Source organism: Eubalaena glacialis, chromosome 6, assembly GCF_028564815.1.
Source record: "Eubalaena glacialis isolate mEubGla1 chromosome 6, mEubGla1.1.hap2.+ XY, whole genome shotgun sequence".
Classification (NCBI taxonomy): domain Eukaryota; kingdom Metazoa; phylum Chordata; class Mammalia; order Artiodactyla; family Balaenidae; genus Eubalaena; species Eubalaena glacialis.
In genome coordinates, this window is record NC_083721.1 from 46,756,722 (window position 1) to 46,773,272 (window position 16,551).

Here is a 16,551-nt window from a genome sequence, read left to right on the forward strand (position 1 = left end):
TTAGTAATGCCCCAAACATAAGGATGGTGACTTGTTTTGATTTCTCATCCCCCAAAAGTTGCCTAACATGGTGTCTTGTATATACCAATGAATGAGAAAGAGCAAAGTTGATTCTATTCTTGTCTGACATGAGGGTTGGGGGAATACTTAAGAGCCTAGAGCTAAGAAGTCTTGTATTCTCAGTGACTGCTCCTGTGACCTCCTGGGAAATGAGAGTGCTGTTCCATTCTATGTTTATTCTATGGCCAGCTAAAAGCATTGGCAGGACCAAAAATGTGGTCTGTATTACAGCACAACCAGACCTTAATATGTAATTGGAACCAGGTCTCCATTTTTATTATGACAGCAAGACTCCTTTTTTAAAACTTCAATTTTAATTTACAAAAAAATTGAATAAAAATTATTTATGGAATCTAGTCTCACCACTGCAACTTTGACTGTAAGGCCATTAGAGGGTAGAGCAGTAAACTGCATATGAAACAGTGGATCCAGGGTACCCTGCTTTCTAACTGGGATGTCACTGAGGTGTGGCCACTGTGTATGGTGATGTTTTCTCTTTTCTGTGCTGTTAGGTTTTTGAAGAACCCTCCATTAGCCTTTTTGCTCTGGAACATTGTGAGGGGAGAGAGTTACATCTAGAAGAGGCTGTGAACTCTGTTCTGAACAAGGACCTGCACTTCTACACCCAGTCTGTGTGGGTAAAAAGTGGCCTGTAAGTATGGGACAAGGGCTTGGCCTGCTTCAGTCACTCTTGTAGGACAGAGTTGCGCAGTTGCTTTTTATTCCCCCACTGCTGCTGTTACTTGGTCTGATGGTACTCTTACTCCTTCTTTTCTCTCTCCATGTAATAATAGTAGTTTCTCTCAAATAAGAGAAGACAGTGGACTGTGTCCAGTATGTAGTAGCAGGCAGTGGTCTGGGAGAAGAGCCCGCTGGGAGAGAAGGGCTGCCATGTGTTCAGAACATGTGTCCTAGAGAAGGTGGACCAGATGACCGTAACAATTTGAGCCCACTTTCCTTTCAGAAGAAACCTAATTAAACCAGCAATTTTGACTGGTTGAGACCATTGCCTGCTTATGACAAGTGACTAAAACTAATAGGGTTCTTTTGTATTTTGATTTGACATCTTGTTTATTCTAGAGCTGTTTGCTCCAAGGCAGTTATTTTCAGGCTGGATGTCCTGGCTGACCCAGCCCAGCTACCAGCGTTGCTGTTCATTCAGGATGTCAGTCAGGGTGGATCCAGGTCTTGCGGGGCCTGCACTTTTACCATCTGGGGAGATGACTCTAAGAAAAGAAATGAAAAATGATGGGTACATAAATTAGGTATGAACTTGCAGATTTATTCAGAACAGAAATGGTAAGTGGCCTGCAAGGCAGGGGCCCTGAAGTTGAAGCTCTAATGCTTCCTAGAAAATCTACATCTCAGGCCATTTCTGAGAGTGGCTGTCAGCCTGCCCCTCCTCCTGTACCTTTGGTGTTTAGGTACCAAAAGTCATCTGAAAGAACACACATTGCTCTTAATGATTAATATAAAGATGCCTATTTTTATGTCTTATGACTTTGAAATTGTGTGATAATCAACTCTCCTTGTTAAACTATCTGGGGATAGTGAAAGACAAAGCTGAGACTATAAGTTGATTTGAAAACTGAGTTAACTATTATAATAAGTGGTTTCTGTATCATTCACGTGTACAGCAGTTTAAACTTTCTTCTGCAAAGCATTTCACATGGTTTGATGTTTATTAAACATAAATTGATTTACTCTCTCTAAGCATAATAATCCCGATATTATATTCCAGTATATCATTTACCACTTAACTAACTCTGAACTGAATTCTACATCCCTGTGATATAGGACTTTCACAGCATTTTTTTTAATAATAAATTTATTTATTTTATTTATTTATTTTTGGCTGCGTTTGGGTCTTCATTGTTGTGTGCGGGCTTTTTCTAGTTGTGACGAGCGGGGGCCACTCTTCCTTGCGGTGCACGTGCTTCTCATTGCGGTAGCTTCTCTTGTTGCGGAGCGTGGGCTCTCGGCGTGCAGGCTCAGTAGTTGTGGGATCTTCCTGGACCAGGGATCGAACCCATGGTCCCTGCATTGGCAGGTGGATTCTTAACCACTGCACCACCAGGGAAGTCCCTCACAGCATTTTTATACATTTCTTTTCTTTACATTTCTAAGTGGAACTGATAGTTATTGACTTACTTCTGGAAATTTCTCACGAGCTTATTTCACTCTTTTGTAGAAAACTGGTGCCATTTTACCTTAACATTCTTATTGCTTCTCTTTAGTTTATTATGTACCTCCTCTCACTGTTCTGGATTCTCTAAAAGAGAATTGGTACATGGACTAAGGACTAGTGAAGGCTGTCTGAAGGTTTTCCTAGGCTACAGATGGCTCCCAGAATACCACTTAATGCACAGCCAGCTGCCCTCAGTGACAAGTTTTGTTTTGTTCTGTTTAATCCCTGTATTATGCCACATCTCTGATCTGTGGTGGTAATGGGGGCCAAGTTAATGCTTTTCAACTTGAAATTCATTAGATTAATATATAATGAGGTATAGTTTATTGAACCCTTGCCTAGGTTTTATAACTGAGACATCCCTGCCTGTCTAAAAAGAATCTGCAAAGCTGGAGAGGTGGCTCAGCCTCTCCATGGTCATGCTGTCCTGACTCTGCACCAATGATGGTTTAGATTGTGTTGGCAAGAAGAGGTAGAGGGAAGGTCATATGTCTTGTTCATCCATTCATAATTTGGCCAAGCCTGATCTTGGCTGTGGAGAGCAAGGGGCTTTGTCTGAACCAAGCAAGGCAGCCACCTCGTCTTCATGCATATTTTCTGAAAGCACCATATGCCATGACCTGGAGTCCTGCTGAGAATTTCAGATCCTCTTGGTGGTCCCAGCTTATTCTCCTTAGCTTGATAAGCACCTCAAGCAGGGCTCAGCAAACCTTTTCAGTAGGGGCCAGGTGGTCTTTTCAGTTTGTTGGCTATCCTGCCTCTGTCAGCAAGCATTCAACCTGCCATTGTGGTGCTGAAGCAGCCGAGGCCAATCCGGAAAGGAATGGGCGTGACTGTGTGCCACTGAATGAGTCTCCAGGCTCCAGACACTCACCTTGAGGCCCTGCACACTTTGACACACTTTAACTTGGCCCAATTTGAAGGCCCCTGGGGTCCTGAGAAGTATTTGCAAAGGAGCTAGACCTTGAAGTAAGAGTTCAGACCAGATTTCTGTGGATAATTTTAAGTAGCCCTTGCTGGGAGTTGTTGTGGAAGGAGGTGTGTCTGCAGAGGTCACTGGAGCTGTCCAGAGAGGCTGTGAATGACGTGGGACAGTGAGCCTAAGAGTGGAGAGGAAACAGGTGGTTTTTAACTGGGTAATTAGGGAGGAATTATGGTCTATCTCTGAATGTTAAAATGTTAGGAAAAAAACTTGGTATTATCAAAGGAAAAGAATTCTAAAGCTGGAGGGAACCTTGTTTTGGAGGTAAGAAAACCAGATTTCTGATGAATCTAAATCTTCTAAGCCACAGTTCAGTGGGCTTTCTCCTAGTCCTCCCTGCTTTTTCCGTTAAAATATACAATTACACAATGTTTTTTCTTAAAAACAGTCTACAAACCTGGGGGTTTTAAAGAAGGAACCCTATATGGTATAGTAAGAGGTATTTTTGTTAAGAGATTGCTTTCTGTTTTAAGCATCCCATTTTTTTTCTTTCCTGTTCTCGTATAGGTGGATAGCTTATGAAGGATCCAATTTCTTAGGAAGACAAATCCTACTCAAGCCTACTGAGATCCCGAATTGGACAGCATTCAGTGGATGGAAAACAATTGGTTCCCTCCGTCCTATGAAGCAGGTAAGGAGAAGAGAACCATACGATCCAAAAGAGCTCCATTTGTTAGTAGGAATGTCAAAAACCACAGCATCTGAACTATGGACCATGTAATTTAGTTTGCCATTTGTGTTATGGCAGGATCTGATTAGGATGGGGATTTTATAGATTTTAACTAATTCATAAAACTGTACCTAAGGTCAGCACTGGGTTTTAGCTTTGAGTCCAGAGTCTTATTGACCTTGTTGTCTTTTCATGGGAAAATAAGTATCATAAGCTCTGTGGCAAGCAGTGGAAAGAAGAATGAACTCTGAGAGTGCACTAGTTTTACTTCCTAAGTACTTGGCTTTTTCCCCCCACTTACGTAATACTCAGGATGGATCCTGGCAATTAACATAGTATTTATTGCACACCTACTGCTTGTCAGTCTTCTATTCAAAAGCTTCCCACTGCACTTCGGATATAGTCTAATCTCTTCAACGTGTCCTGTGTGATCTGGCTCCCCCTGGCTTCTCCAGCCTCATCTCTCATCATCTCCCACTCACAGGCATGGCTGTCACATACACCAGTGCACAGAGTGTTTTCCCACGCTTAACACAGGCTCTGCCCTCTGTCTAGAAGTTTCTTCCCTCATTCTTTGCCTAGCTAGTTCTTACTTCTCCTTCTAAGTTCATCTGTAGTGTCAGGTCCTCCAGGAAGCCTCTTTCACTCTCTCCCTAAATCCAAATTACATCCTTAAAGACCTGGTTCTTTTTCTACAAGACGCTGCCTGCAGTTTGTAATGACATAGTTGTTGTTGGATTGGGCGCTTTCTCACTCTACTACAAGCCCCGTGAAGGCAGGGGCTGTGCATATTTTGCTTATTACTCTACCCTGTCACAATGTCTGGCACATTGTAGGAACTCAGGGACTATTTGTTTAATGAAGGAATGAATGTATAAATGGATAAGTGAATGTTTGACATTATGCAGAAAAATTATGGAAGATATATAAGGGTAGACATGATTTTGGCCTTCTTGGAGCTTACATTTTTGTTGGGTAAAAAACATGTCCAACTCAAAGCAGTAATATAAACTGCAAAATGGGGAGGGGCCAAGATGGCAGACTAGAAAGACCCTGAGCTCACCTCCTCTCACAAGCACACCAGAATCACAACGATCTGCAGAACAACCATTGATGAAAAGGACTGGAACCTACCAGAAAAGATATTCTATAACTAAAGACATATAGAAGGAACCACAACGAGTAGGAGGGACAGACTTGCAATATAATCAAATCACATACCCCTGAGTGGGTGACCCAAAACCTGGAGAATAACTATATCGCAGAGGTTCTCCCAAAGGAGTGAGGGTTCTGAGCCCTACATTGGGCTCACCAGCCTGGGGGTCCTGCACCAGGAAGATGATCCCCCAGAGCATTTGGCTTTGAAGGCCAGTGGGGCTTAATTTCGGGAGCCCCACAGGACGGGGGGAAATAGAGGTGTCACCCTTAAACGGTGCAAACAAAATCTCATACACGATGCCCAGGGCGAAAGCAGTAATTTGATAAGAACCTGGGCCAGACCTACCTGCTGGTCTTGGAGAGCCTCTCAAAGAGGTAGGTGGCAAACGGATCAGTGAGCTGGAAGACAGAGTAGTGGAAATCACTGATGCTAAACAAAAGAAGAAAAGAGAAAAGAAATGAGGACAGTATAAGAGCCCTCTGGTACAACATCAAGCACACTAATATTTACATTGTAGGGGTCCCAGAAGGATAAGAGCAGGAGAAAGGGCCTGAGAAAATATTTGAGACATCATAGCTGAACACTTCCCTAACCTGGAGAAAGAAACAGTCACTCTAGTCCAGGAAGCACAGAGAGTCCAATACAGGATTAACCCAAAGAGGAACATACCAAGACACATTGTAATTAAAATGACAAAAATTAAGGATAAAGAGAGAATATTAAAAGCAATGAGGGAAAAGCAGCGAATAACATACAAGGGAACTCCCATAAAGCTATCAGCTGATTTTTCAGCAGAAACTCTGCAGGCCAGAAGGAAGTGGCATGATATATTTAAAGTGATGAAAGGGAAAAACCTACAAGCAAGTATACTCCACCCATCAAGGTTCTTGTTCATATTTGATGGAGAAATCAAAATCTCTACAGACAAGCAAAAGCTAAAAGAGTTCAGCACAACCAAACCAGCTTTACAACAAATGTTAGAGGAACTTCTCTAGGCAAAAAAGAAAAGGCCACAACAAGAAACAAGAAAATTATGAAATGAAAAAGCTCACCAGTAAAGGCAAACAAGCAGTAAAGGTAGGAAATCATCCATACACAAAGCTAGTAGGGAGGTTAAAAAGCAAAAGTAAAATCATCTATATCCACAATAAGCAGTTAAGGGATACACAAAACAATTAAGTGTAAAACATGACATCAAAAACAGTAATCATAAGGGGAGGAGAGTACAAATAGAGGCTAGTTAAAATGCATTTGAGATTAAGAGATCAGCAACTTAAAACAATCATTTATATGTATAGACTGCTATATAAATACCTAATGGTAACCATAAACCAAAAATCTACAACAGGTATACACACAAAAAGGAAAAAGGAATCCAAACATAACACTAAAGATAGTCATCAAATCACATTAGAAGAGAACAAAAGAAGATAAAGGGGAGAAAAGGGCCTATAAAAACAAATCCAAAACAGTTAACAAAATGGCAGTAAGAACATACATATCAATAATTACCTTAAATGTAAACGGACTAAATGCTCCAACCTAAAGACAGAGAGTGGCTGAATGGATACAAAAACAAGACCTGTATATATGCTGTCTACAAGAGACTCACTTTAGATCTAGAGACACATACAGACCAAAAGTGAGGGTTTGGAAAAAGGTATTCCATGCAAGTGGAGATCAAAAGAAAGCCAGAGTAGCAATACTTACATTAGACAAAATAAGACTTTAAAATACTGTTACAAGAGACAAAGGACACTATATAATGATCAATGACAAAGAAGGACACTGTATAATGATCAAGGGATCAATCCAAGAAGATGACATAACAATTGTAAATATATATGCACCCAACATAGGAGCATCTCAATATATGAGGTAAATATTAACAAACATAAAATGAGAAATTGACAGTAACACAATAATAGTAGGGGACTTTAATACCCCATTCACATCAATGGACAGATCATCCAGACAGAAAATCAATAAGGAAACACTGACCTTAAGTGACACATTAGACCAAATAGATTTAATTGATATATAGGGAGCATTCCATCCAAAAGCAGCAAAATACACATTCTTTTCAAAGTATACCTGGAACATTCTCCAGGATATATCACACGCTAGGCCACAAAACAAGCCTCAGTAAATTTAAGAAAATTTAAATCATATCAAGTATCTTTTCCGACCACCATGCTATGAGACTAGAAATCAGCTGCAAGAAAAAAACTGCAAAAAAACACAAGCCTGTGAAGGCTAAACAAGGCTAAACAACTAAACAACCAATGGATCACTGAAGAAATCAAAGATGAAATCAAAAAATACCTAGGGACAAATGAAAATGAAAACACAACAATCCAAAACCTATGGGACACAGCAAAAGCAGTTCTAAGACGGAAGTTTACAGTGATACAGGCTTACCTCAGGAAACAAGAAAAATCTCAAACAACCTAAACCTTATGCCTAAAGCAACTAAAGAAAGAAGAAACAAAACCCAAAATTAGTAGAAGGGAAGAAATCATAAAGATCAGAGCAGAAATAAATGAAATAGAGACTAAAAGCACAATAGAAAAGATCAATGAAACTAAAAGCTGGTTCTTTGATAAACCTTTAGCCAGACTCATCAGGAAAAAAAAAAGGGGAGAGAGCCCAAATCAATAAAATCAGAAGTGAAAAAGAAGTTACAGCCGACACCACAGAAATACAGAGGCTCATAGGAGACTACTACAAGCAACTATCTGCCAATAAAATGGATAACCTGGAAGAAATGGACAAATTTTTAGAAAGGTATAATCTCCCAAGACTGAAGCAGGAAGAAATAGAAAATATGAACAGACCAATTACCAGCAATGAAATTGAATCAGTAATTCGAAAACTCCCAACAAACAAAAGTCCAGGACTAGACGGCTTCACAAGTGAATTCTACCAAATATTTAGAGAAGAGTTAACACCTATCCTTCTGAAACTATTCCAAAAAATTGCAGAGGAAGGAACAGTTCCAAACTCATTCTCTGAGGCCAGCATCACCCGATACCAAACCAGACAAAGACATCACACAAAAAAAGAAAATTACAGGCCAGTATCACTAATGAACATACATGCAAAAAGCCTCAACAAAATACTATCAAACCAAATCCAACAATCCATTAAAAGGGATCATACACCATGATCAAGTGGGATTTATCCCAGGGATGGAAGGATTTTTCAGTATCTGCAAATCAATCAATGTGATATACCACACCAACAAATTAAAGAATAAAAAAACATATGTTCATCTCAACAGATACAGAAAAAGCTTTTGACAAAATTCAACACCCATTTACAATAGAAACTCTCCAGAAAGTGGGCACGGAGGGAACGTAACTCAACATAATAAAGGCCATATATGACAAACCCACAGCTAACATTATACTCAAGGATGAAAAGCTGAAAAAATTTCCTCTAAGATCAGGAACAAGATAAGGATGTCCACTCTTGCCACTTTTATTCAACACAGTATTGGGAGTCCTAGCCACAGCAATCAGACAAAAAAAGAAATAAAATGAATCCAAATTGGAAAGAAGTAAAATTGTCACTGTTTGCAGATGACATGATACTATCCAAAGAAGATCCTAAAGATGCCACCAGAATACTAGAGCTCATCAATGAATTCAGTAAAGTTGCAGGATCCAAAATTAATATGCTGGAATTTGTTGCATTTCTATACACTAACAATTAACTATCAGAAAAAGAAAGTAAAGAAACAATCCCATTTACCATTGCATCAAAAAGAAAAAAACACCTAGGAATAAACTTACCTAAGGAGGCAAAAGACCTGTATTTGGAAAACCTTAAGACACTGATGAAAGAAATTGAAGACAACACAAACAGATGGAGAGATTTACCGTGTTGTTGGATTGGATGAATCAGTATTGTTAAAATGACCATACTTCCTAAGGCAATCAACATATTCAATGCAATCCCTATCAAAATACCAATGGCATTTTTCAAGGAACTAGAACAAATAATTTTAAAATGTATAATGGAAACAAAAGACCCCCGAATAGCCAAAGCAATTTTGAGAAAGAACTGAGCTGGAGGCATCACACTCCCTGACTTCGGACTATACTATTGTACAAAGCTACAGTAATCAAAGCATTATGGTACTGGCACACGAACAGACACATACATCAGTGGAATAGGATAGAGACCCCAGAAATAAACCCATGCACCTACAGTCATTCTATGACAAAGGAGGCAAGAATATGTAATGGAGAAAAGACAGTCTCTTCAATAAGTGGTGCTGGGAAAACTGGAGAGCTACCCATAAAAAAATCAAATTAGAACATTCTCTAACACCATATACAAAAATAAACACAAAATGGATTAAAGACCTAAATATAATACTGGATAGTATAAAACCGCTAGAGGAAAACATAGGCAGAACACTCTGACATAAATCACAGCAATATTTTTTTGGATCCATCTCCTAAAATAAAGGAAATAAAAGCAAAAATAAATGGGACCTAATTAAACGTAAAAGCTTTTGCAAAACAAAAGAAATCATCAACAAAACAAAAAGACAATCTACTGAATGGAAGAAAATGTTTGCAAATGATATGACTGATAAGGGATTAATATACAACATATAAAAACAGCTTGTATAGCTCAACACAAAAAACATACAACCTGATTTAAAAATGGGCAGAAGAACTGAACAGACATTTTTACAAAGAGGAAGTGCAGATGGCCAACAGGCACTTGAAAAGATGTTCAACATCACTAACCATCAGAGAAATGCAAATTAAAACCACAATGGGATTTCACGTCACACCTGTCAGAATGGCTATTATCAAAAAGAAGACAAAAAAGAAATGTTGACGAGGATGTGGAGAAAAGGGAACCCTTGTACACCATTGGTGGGAATGTAAATTGGCGCAGCCACTGTGGAAAACAGTATGGAGGTTTTTCAAAAAACTAAAAATAGAACTACCATATGACCCAGCAATCCCACTCCTGGGTATATGTCCAAAAAAACCAAAAACACTAATTCAAAAAGGTACGTGCACCCCAATGTTCATAGCAGCATTATTTACAATTGCCAAGATATGGAAGCAACCTAAGTGTCCATCAACAGATGAATGGATAAAGAAGATGTGGTGTGTGTGTGTGTGTGTGTGTATACACACACACACACACAATGAAATATTACTCAGCCATACAAAAGAATGAAATTTTGCCATTTGCAGCAACATGGTTGGACTTGGAGGGCATTATGCTTGGTGAAATAAGTCAGAGAAAGACAAATACTGTATGATATCACTTAACATGTGGAATCTAAAAAATACAACAAACTAGTGAATATAACAAAAACGAAGCAGACGCACAGATATAGAGAACAAACTAGTGGTTACCAGTGGGGAGACTGGGGAGGGGTAACATATAGGGGAGGGGGAGTAGGAAGTAGAGACTATTGGCTGTAAGATAGGCCCAAGGATGTATGGTACAACACGGGGAATACAGCCAATATTTTGTAATAACTGTAAATGGAAAGTAACCTTTAAAAGTTGTACTAAAACTTTTTTAAAAAATTAAAAGCTAAGAAAAGTGCAAAACAGTGTGTAATCATCTAAAAGCCACAGGCAATGCCTGATTCAGAGGAAGGAAGCATGAACATGTGTGGGAGTGGTGGGAGGTTTCACGGAGGGTAGGAACCCATGCTAGGCTTTAGGGGTACTGTGGCCAACGGATATGCCATTTGTACTTCTCTAAACCCTTTAGAAACACTTTCACACTTGATTCCAACAATAGTCCTTTAGGGTAGGAGTTATTACAGTTGACTCTTGAACATGGGTTTGAAATACGTGGGTCCACTTACACTCCAATTTTTCCAATAAATACTACAGCACTACAGCACTACAGTGATCCGAGGTTGGTTGAATCCACAGATGTGGAACCGAGGATACAGAGGACCGACTATAAGTTATGCTCAGATTTTCAACTGTGCAGAGGGTTGGTGCCCTTCACCCCTGCATTGTCTAAAGGTCAACTGTATTCCTGTTTTCTAGAAGGAAAAACAAGGCTCAGAGAGAGAAAGCAAATTGGCAAAAGTCATCCAAGTGTCAGAACCAGGATTTGAACCCATACCTATTATGCTCTAACATCTGTGTTCTTAAAACAACCACCCTACTTTCCTCCAAAATAAGAGAAGCATTTACAGTGTGGTACCATATACTTCAGGCACTGAGCTGAGTGTAGGTAGCATAGTGGGTATAAATGCCGAGGCTCTGATTTTCAGATCTGACATATAAGTGGTAAATAAATGGTAGCCAATAAAGTTACCCTAATTATTGGTCTTGCTGCCCCCTTCTCTCTGTCTCACACACACACACACACACACACACACACACACACACACACACACAGAGGCATGCACACACATGCACACACCATGCTCATCCCTACCACTCTGGTTCTGTTGGTTCAAATCCTAGCTCTGCCATTCAGAAGCAGTATGACTTTGGGTGAGTCACTTCATTTCTTGGCACCTCAGATTCCTCACTGGTGAAACAGTGATCACATTGCTTACCTCTCAGTATCATTGTGAGGCTTAAATAAGAGACTGACACAACATGTGGCTCATATTGCTGTGGGAACACATTTATTTTGAAAGGTTCCTTATTCACGATGTCCTTTGAGAGAACCAGAGATGCCCGACTGAGGGATACTAAACATCAGTGCACTTTCTTGGCAGATCGTGTGGTACAGGATTTCCTGACCCTCACATCTTGCTTGTTCCTCAGTCCTGTCACATGGGATGATGGGTAACCACGCTGAAAAGCCGTGGGGGAAAAAGCACGGCTGAAGTGGGATTTCAGTTTAGCTTTTACCGACTATATAATCACGCTTAATCCCATGTTGTTAGAAACTTTAGAAGCCAAGTTGGATGCTGAGAATTTTCCCTCACTTTTGAAAGGGGGTTCCTTGCTGGGGAAGGATGTCCCTGCCTGTTGTTCAGGGCCCTGAGATAAAGGATAGCTAGAGCGGTAGCCTCTGATTTTACATAGGTTTTTGACAATTAACATTATATATTATTCTCCTTGCATTGTGCTTTGGGAAATTATTCCTGGTTAAACGTTTAATTTCAAAATAATATTTTAATAGATTATTTTCCCTTCTTTTATTTAGGCCACAGCTTTGAAACGCAGCAAAGGAATTCTAGGTTTCTAAAACAGTATTATGGGTCCTATTTCCTTTTTGGTAAAGCTCTTGGCACTGCTTTAGTTCATATTCTTGTTTAGAAATTCGGGAATCACTGAAATGTAATCCTCTTTGAGGTGGGGAATTAGGAAATCACTAAGGCACTTATACTGCATATCAGTGTTTTAATGTATAATTACAGAGGAGTCAGACTACAAGTGTGTAATAAGGGTAATTAGTACCTTGCTTAATGGATTAAAACTGTGATGTTTGGTCCTAACATAATTGGAACTCTGTCCTCTGTGAAGGTCACACCTGTTTTCTTATATATGTAAGGTAAGGAAACTGTAGCTAAGAATGTACTGAAGCGTCCAGAATTAATTGCAGTGGGAGATTCATAGAATTATATGATTTATAGACTTTTGAATTATAGGAATTTAAGTACCTACTGTTGCACTATGAATGTGGAAGTAGTGGTTTGAAACACTTAAAACATTTTGCCTAGTAGAGGTCTTTTTCACCTGTTTTAAATTACCAGATTAAAAAAAAAAATGTCTTTCTATTTGCTCATTTAAGTGCTCCGAATGTTTATTTCCTTAGGAAGGCAAACTTTAACTGGTCTCATGTTGACCCATCTTAAGTTTCAAAACAGAATATTCATTGGTGGGTTTACCATGATACCTTGTTGAATTTACCTAGCACTTACTTTCTCAGAGTGAAAGTGCTCTTTTGTTAAATAACAGATCATGTGTTACTATTATTTGACAGGGTTGTAATTGGGATGCCAACACCTGACCCAAGGTGGGGATGTTGGGTGTCCTGTGTTATATTACATTAAGACTGGCAGCCTAAGTCCTGGGGCTGAAAGAATAGTTTCTGTGGAGCTTCAGTCATATGCTGTGTCCTCTTGTCATCTTATTTCACTGCCACTTTTGGAATCGGTCTCATTCCCTGTGTCTAAGAGTAACTAGTGCATTTCTGCACAGGCCTTAGAGCATCAGGGTGAAGAGGGAGTGTTTTGGTGCGGACAAACCTGGCTCTTCCTTATCTGCGTCACCCTTATTTATAAAAATGCGGGTCATAATTGTACTTTCTTGAGGGGTTGTTCTGGTCATTAATTCTGACAGATGATATACTGTGGCCCAGAAAGCATTTAGGACTAAGTTTCAATAAATAATAACTGTTATCCATAGAGGCAAGTCCCAGATTTAATATTTTATTTGAAACTTCTTGTATATATTCCAGGCCCAGGAGATGAAGTCCTTTGTTACCCAATTTTTGAATACCTACATAGTGATCACCTACATGCATGGTCTCTTTCCTGAAATATTAAGGTCAACAAAGTATAAATATAAACAAAGAAATTACCAGTGCTACTAGGGCCCTCAGCTACCTGGGTTTTTCAAGACCTCCCATAGCATTCATTTGGCACTTAATCATCGCTCAAGCCAGTATGTCTGATTATTGTACTGTCTCTGCTAAGTTGTTACATCCATGTAGATAGTACCCTGCCCTTACTCCTACTCTCCTACTCCTCTGCCTTCCTCAGGCCAGCTAGGACATAGTAATTAGGGAATGAACTTCATTAAGTCCCTAATTCTACACTGCCCCTTGCCATAATGGAGTGCGAGTGAATGAAACTATTACCTTTCACCCTTCCAAAAGAGTGTATTTCAGAAAAAATATAATAGAGACTGTACAATTTAAGCTGTGTGTTCTGTGGTGTAAGGATTTGTTAATAGAAAGTATTAATTTACACACATCTGCTAAAGTGAAACAGATATAAATAAGCTAAATTCTGTTACCTCTCACATCCCCCTCAAGCTCTCCTTTGGAAAGATGGATTTCCAGATTCAAAAGGTTTTTTCAAAATGTCTCTGTTCCTTCCGTCACAGCCTGCAGTGTACATTAGAATAAAGAACCGAGCCCAGGATGAGTATCTGACAGTCACCGGAAATGTAGCTGACACAAGGGCAACATCTGTGTGCATTTCTCCCTACAGTGGGAAGAATACTCAGATCTGGCACTACTGTCGAGGACTCTTTAAATCCAAGGTAACCAACCCCACTGATAGTATACCCCACTTTTCGGTCTTCGGTCTTTTTCGTTTGGAAACCAGAATCTTGCCAAATCAAATGGCATGATAAAATAATGCAATTTCCTATCAACAGTTTTTTGCATAATTATAAGAACATTGACATATATATTACTGAAGTATCTAGGTGAAATGGACTTAGAAACTAGATTTTCTACATCAAAAAATTCTCTATTTTAAAGTAAAAAGTAAGATTAACACATACTATGGATATTCCTAAATGGTTTTTTAAACCAATGATAAAAGTCACTGTACCCAAATGGACAATGTGCTGTTTTTGTTTTTTTTTTAATTTTTAAAATTTATTTATTATTTATTTTTATTATTTATTTTTCGCTGTGTTGGGTCTTCATTTCTGTGCGTGGGCTTTCTCTAGATGCGGCAAGCGGGGGCCACTCCATCGCGATGCGCGGGCCTCTCACTATCGCGGCCTCTCGTTGCGGAGCACAGGCTCCAGACGCGCAGGCTCAGTAGTTGTGGCTCACGGGCCTAGTTGCTCTGCGGCATGTGGGATCTTCCCAGACCAGGGCTCGAACCCGTGTCCCCTGCATTGGCAGGCGGATTCTCAACCACTGCGCCACCAGGGAAGCCCCGACAATGTGCTTTCGTTGAGACGTTCCTTACACTCTGTGGCCCAGATTAATTTAGCTGTCTTTGTGATTCCAAACATGTTGAAGCCTCCTCATCTTCAAAACATACAATGAAGGTAGAAGAAAGCTGCTGTTTTTTGGAGGAAGCTTAGAAAATAAAATTTAGGTTTCTTTGTTTTTCTGCAACCCTTCCATTATGTTTGATGCTGTGGGGAATAAGACACCAGTTTTATTATATCACCAGTGGATTATCGACCATCGTCTCATGCTTCAACAAAAATGAAAAGCACTTAAAAGTAATTGTCGTCTGGGTATCTTGCACATCACCCAATGTTTTTGTAAGAAAAACAGGCTCGACCTTACACATTTAAGCTAACAGGGATTCAACATTTAATTGTAATTCAACAAACCTTTGACCATCTGTTGTCAGATCCAGACCATCCTTTTAAAAACAAGTACCTCTAGTTCAGTATGTTTATTTCCATACCATCTCCTTCCCTCAGCCATAAAGAAGACTTAAAAAGTTGACTGAATTTATAATTATGCTAGTTTTCTTTTTAGATTAGACAGTCATGCCTCTGATCTGTTCACATGAAAGAGAAGGGGCCCAATCCAATTGATTTTAGTAAACACAGTACTGCCAATTTATTTCTTGACCCTTTTAGGCCAGTGACACATGTCTCGATGTGATTGGTGGTCGAGACATACCTGGAGCTAAAGTTGCCCTATGGACTGAACATGGGCAGTTCAGGCAGAAGTGGAGACTGAACAAAAATGGGACCATCAGCTCCTACCTCAGTGACCAACTTGTCCTTGATGTTAAAGGTAGGCCTGTGATGAAACCCAGTGTTCTGTGTCCTTGGATATTCATTTTAAATTCCAAGCCTCCTCCTCCTTATGGGTAAAAGAAGTCCTTATGCATAAGGGAAATATTAAATCATTTTTAATTATGCTTGAAAAAGTCGAGATATGCCATTTTAACAAACAAAACAATTAGCTATATATGGATCAAGACAAAGCCTAAGGACCAAGCCTACAAAGCTTTTTGTTTATCAGTACAGTTGTAAAATTTTCATTTTCTACATGATCTTTGAGAACATTTCTAAATTTGAAGCATCATCAACCATAAAATGTCATCCATTTCCTAAAGAAATATTTCTCACTTTCTGTTGTGAATTGCTGTGGTCCTTAAAATTTATGGTCCTTTAAATTTACCATTTAAACTTGTTTTTGAGTTCAGCAAGGTTAGGGCCAATATTATTCGGTGCTGTTGCTTTAATTGAGGTAGTCATAGCCACTCTTGGTGTAGAAACTAAAAGCCAGTGCCTGACACTGAGCTAGAGCACTCTCAGAGCGCTGTGTCCTCAAGAGTCCCATTGTTAGGGCGCGCCGCTCATGCAGACATCTGTTAGACACACCGCTTAGCTTTGCAGTCAGTCATAATGTCTGATTTGAGGTGAAGAATAGCTACGCCTGTTTAACCTCAGTTTCCCGTTTCAGACCGCTTTACAAACGACATATTAATCTACCCCAACAGTGAGTGGGCTGAGCAAAAGCTTGTGAAAACTGTGACACTGCTAAGCACCTGTGTGAACAAATGATCTTTCCTTTTGGAATTTCTATTTTAG

General features: G+C 39.5%; 1 protein-coding gene across 3 annotated transcripts in view; it reads left to right on the forward strand.

Annotated features, from left to right (window-relative positions):
• CRYBG3 (crystallin beta-gamma domain containing 3) overlaps positions 1 to 16,551 on the forward strand; it is a 115,943-nt gene that overhangs the window by 97,628 nt on the left and 1,764 nt on the right. For 2 of the 3 annotated variants that reach the window (XM_061194038.1, XM_061194042.1), the window contains 4 exons: positions 573 to 712; positions 3,738 to 3,861; positions 14,134 to 14,292; positions 15,589 to 15,748. In XM_061194038.1, the coding sequence (XP_061050021.1) occupies positions 573 to 712; positions 3,738 to 3,861; positions 14,134 to 14,292; positions 15,589 to 15,748 (583 nt within the window). Of the gene's footprint in view, positions 1 to 572; positions 713 to 3,737; positions 3,862 to 14,133; positions 14,293 to 15,588; positions 15,749 to 16,551 lie in introns of those variants that run through there. The other variant, XM_061194040.1, reaches the window with a different exon arrangement.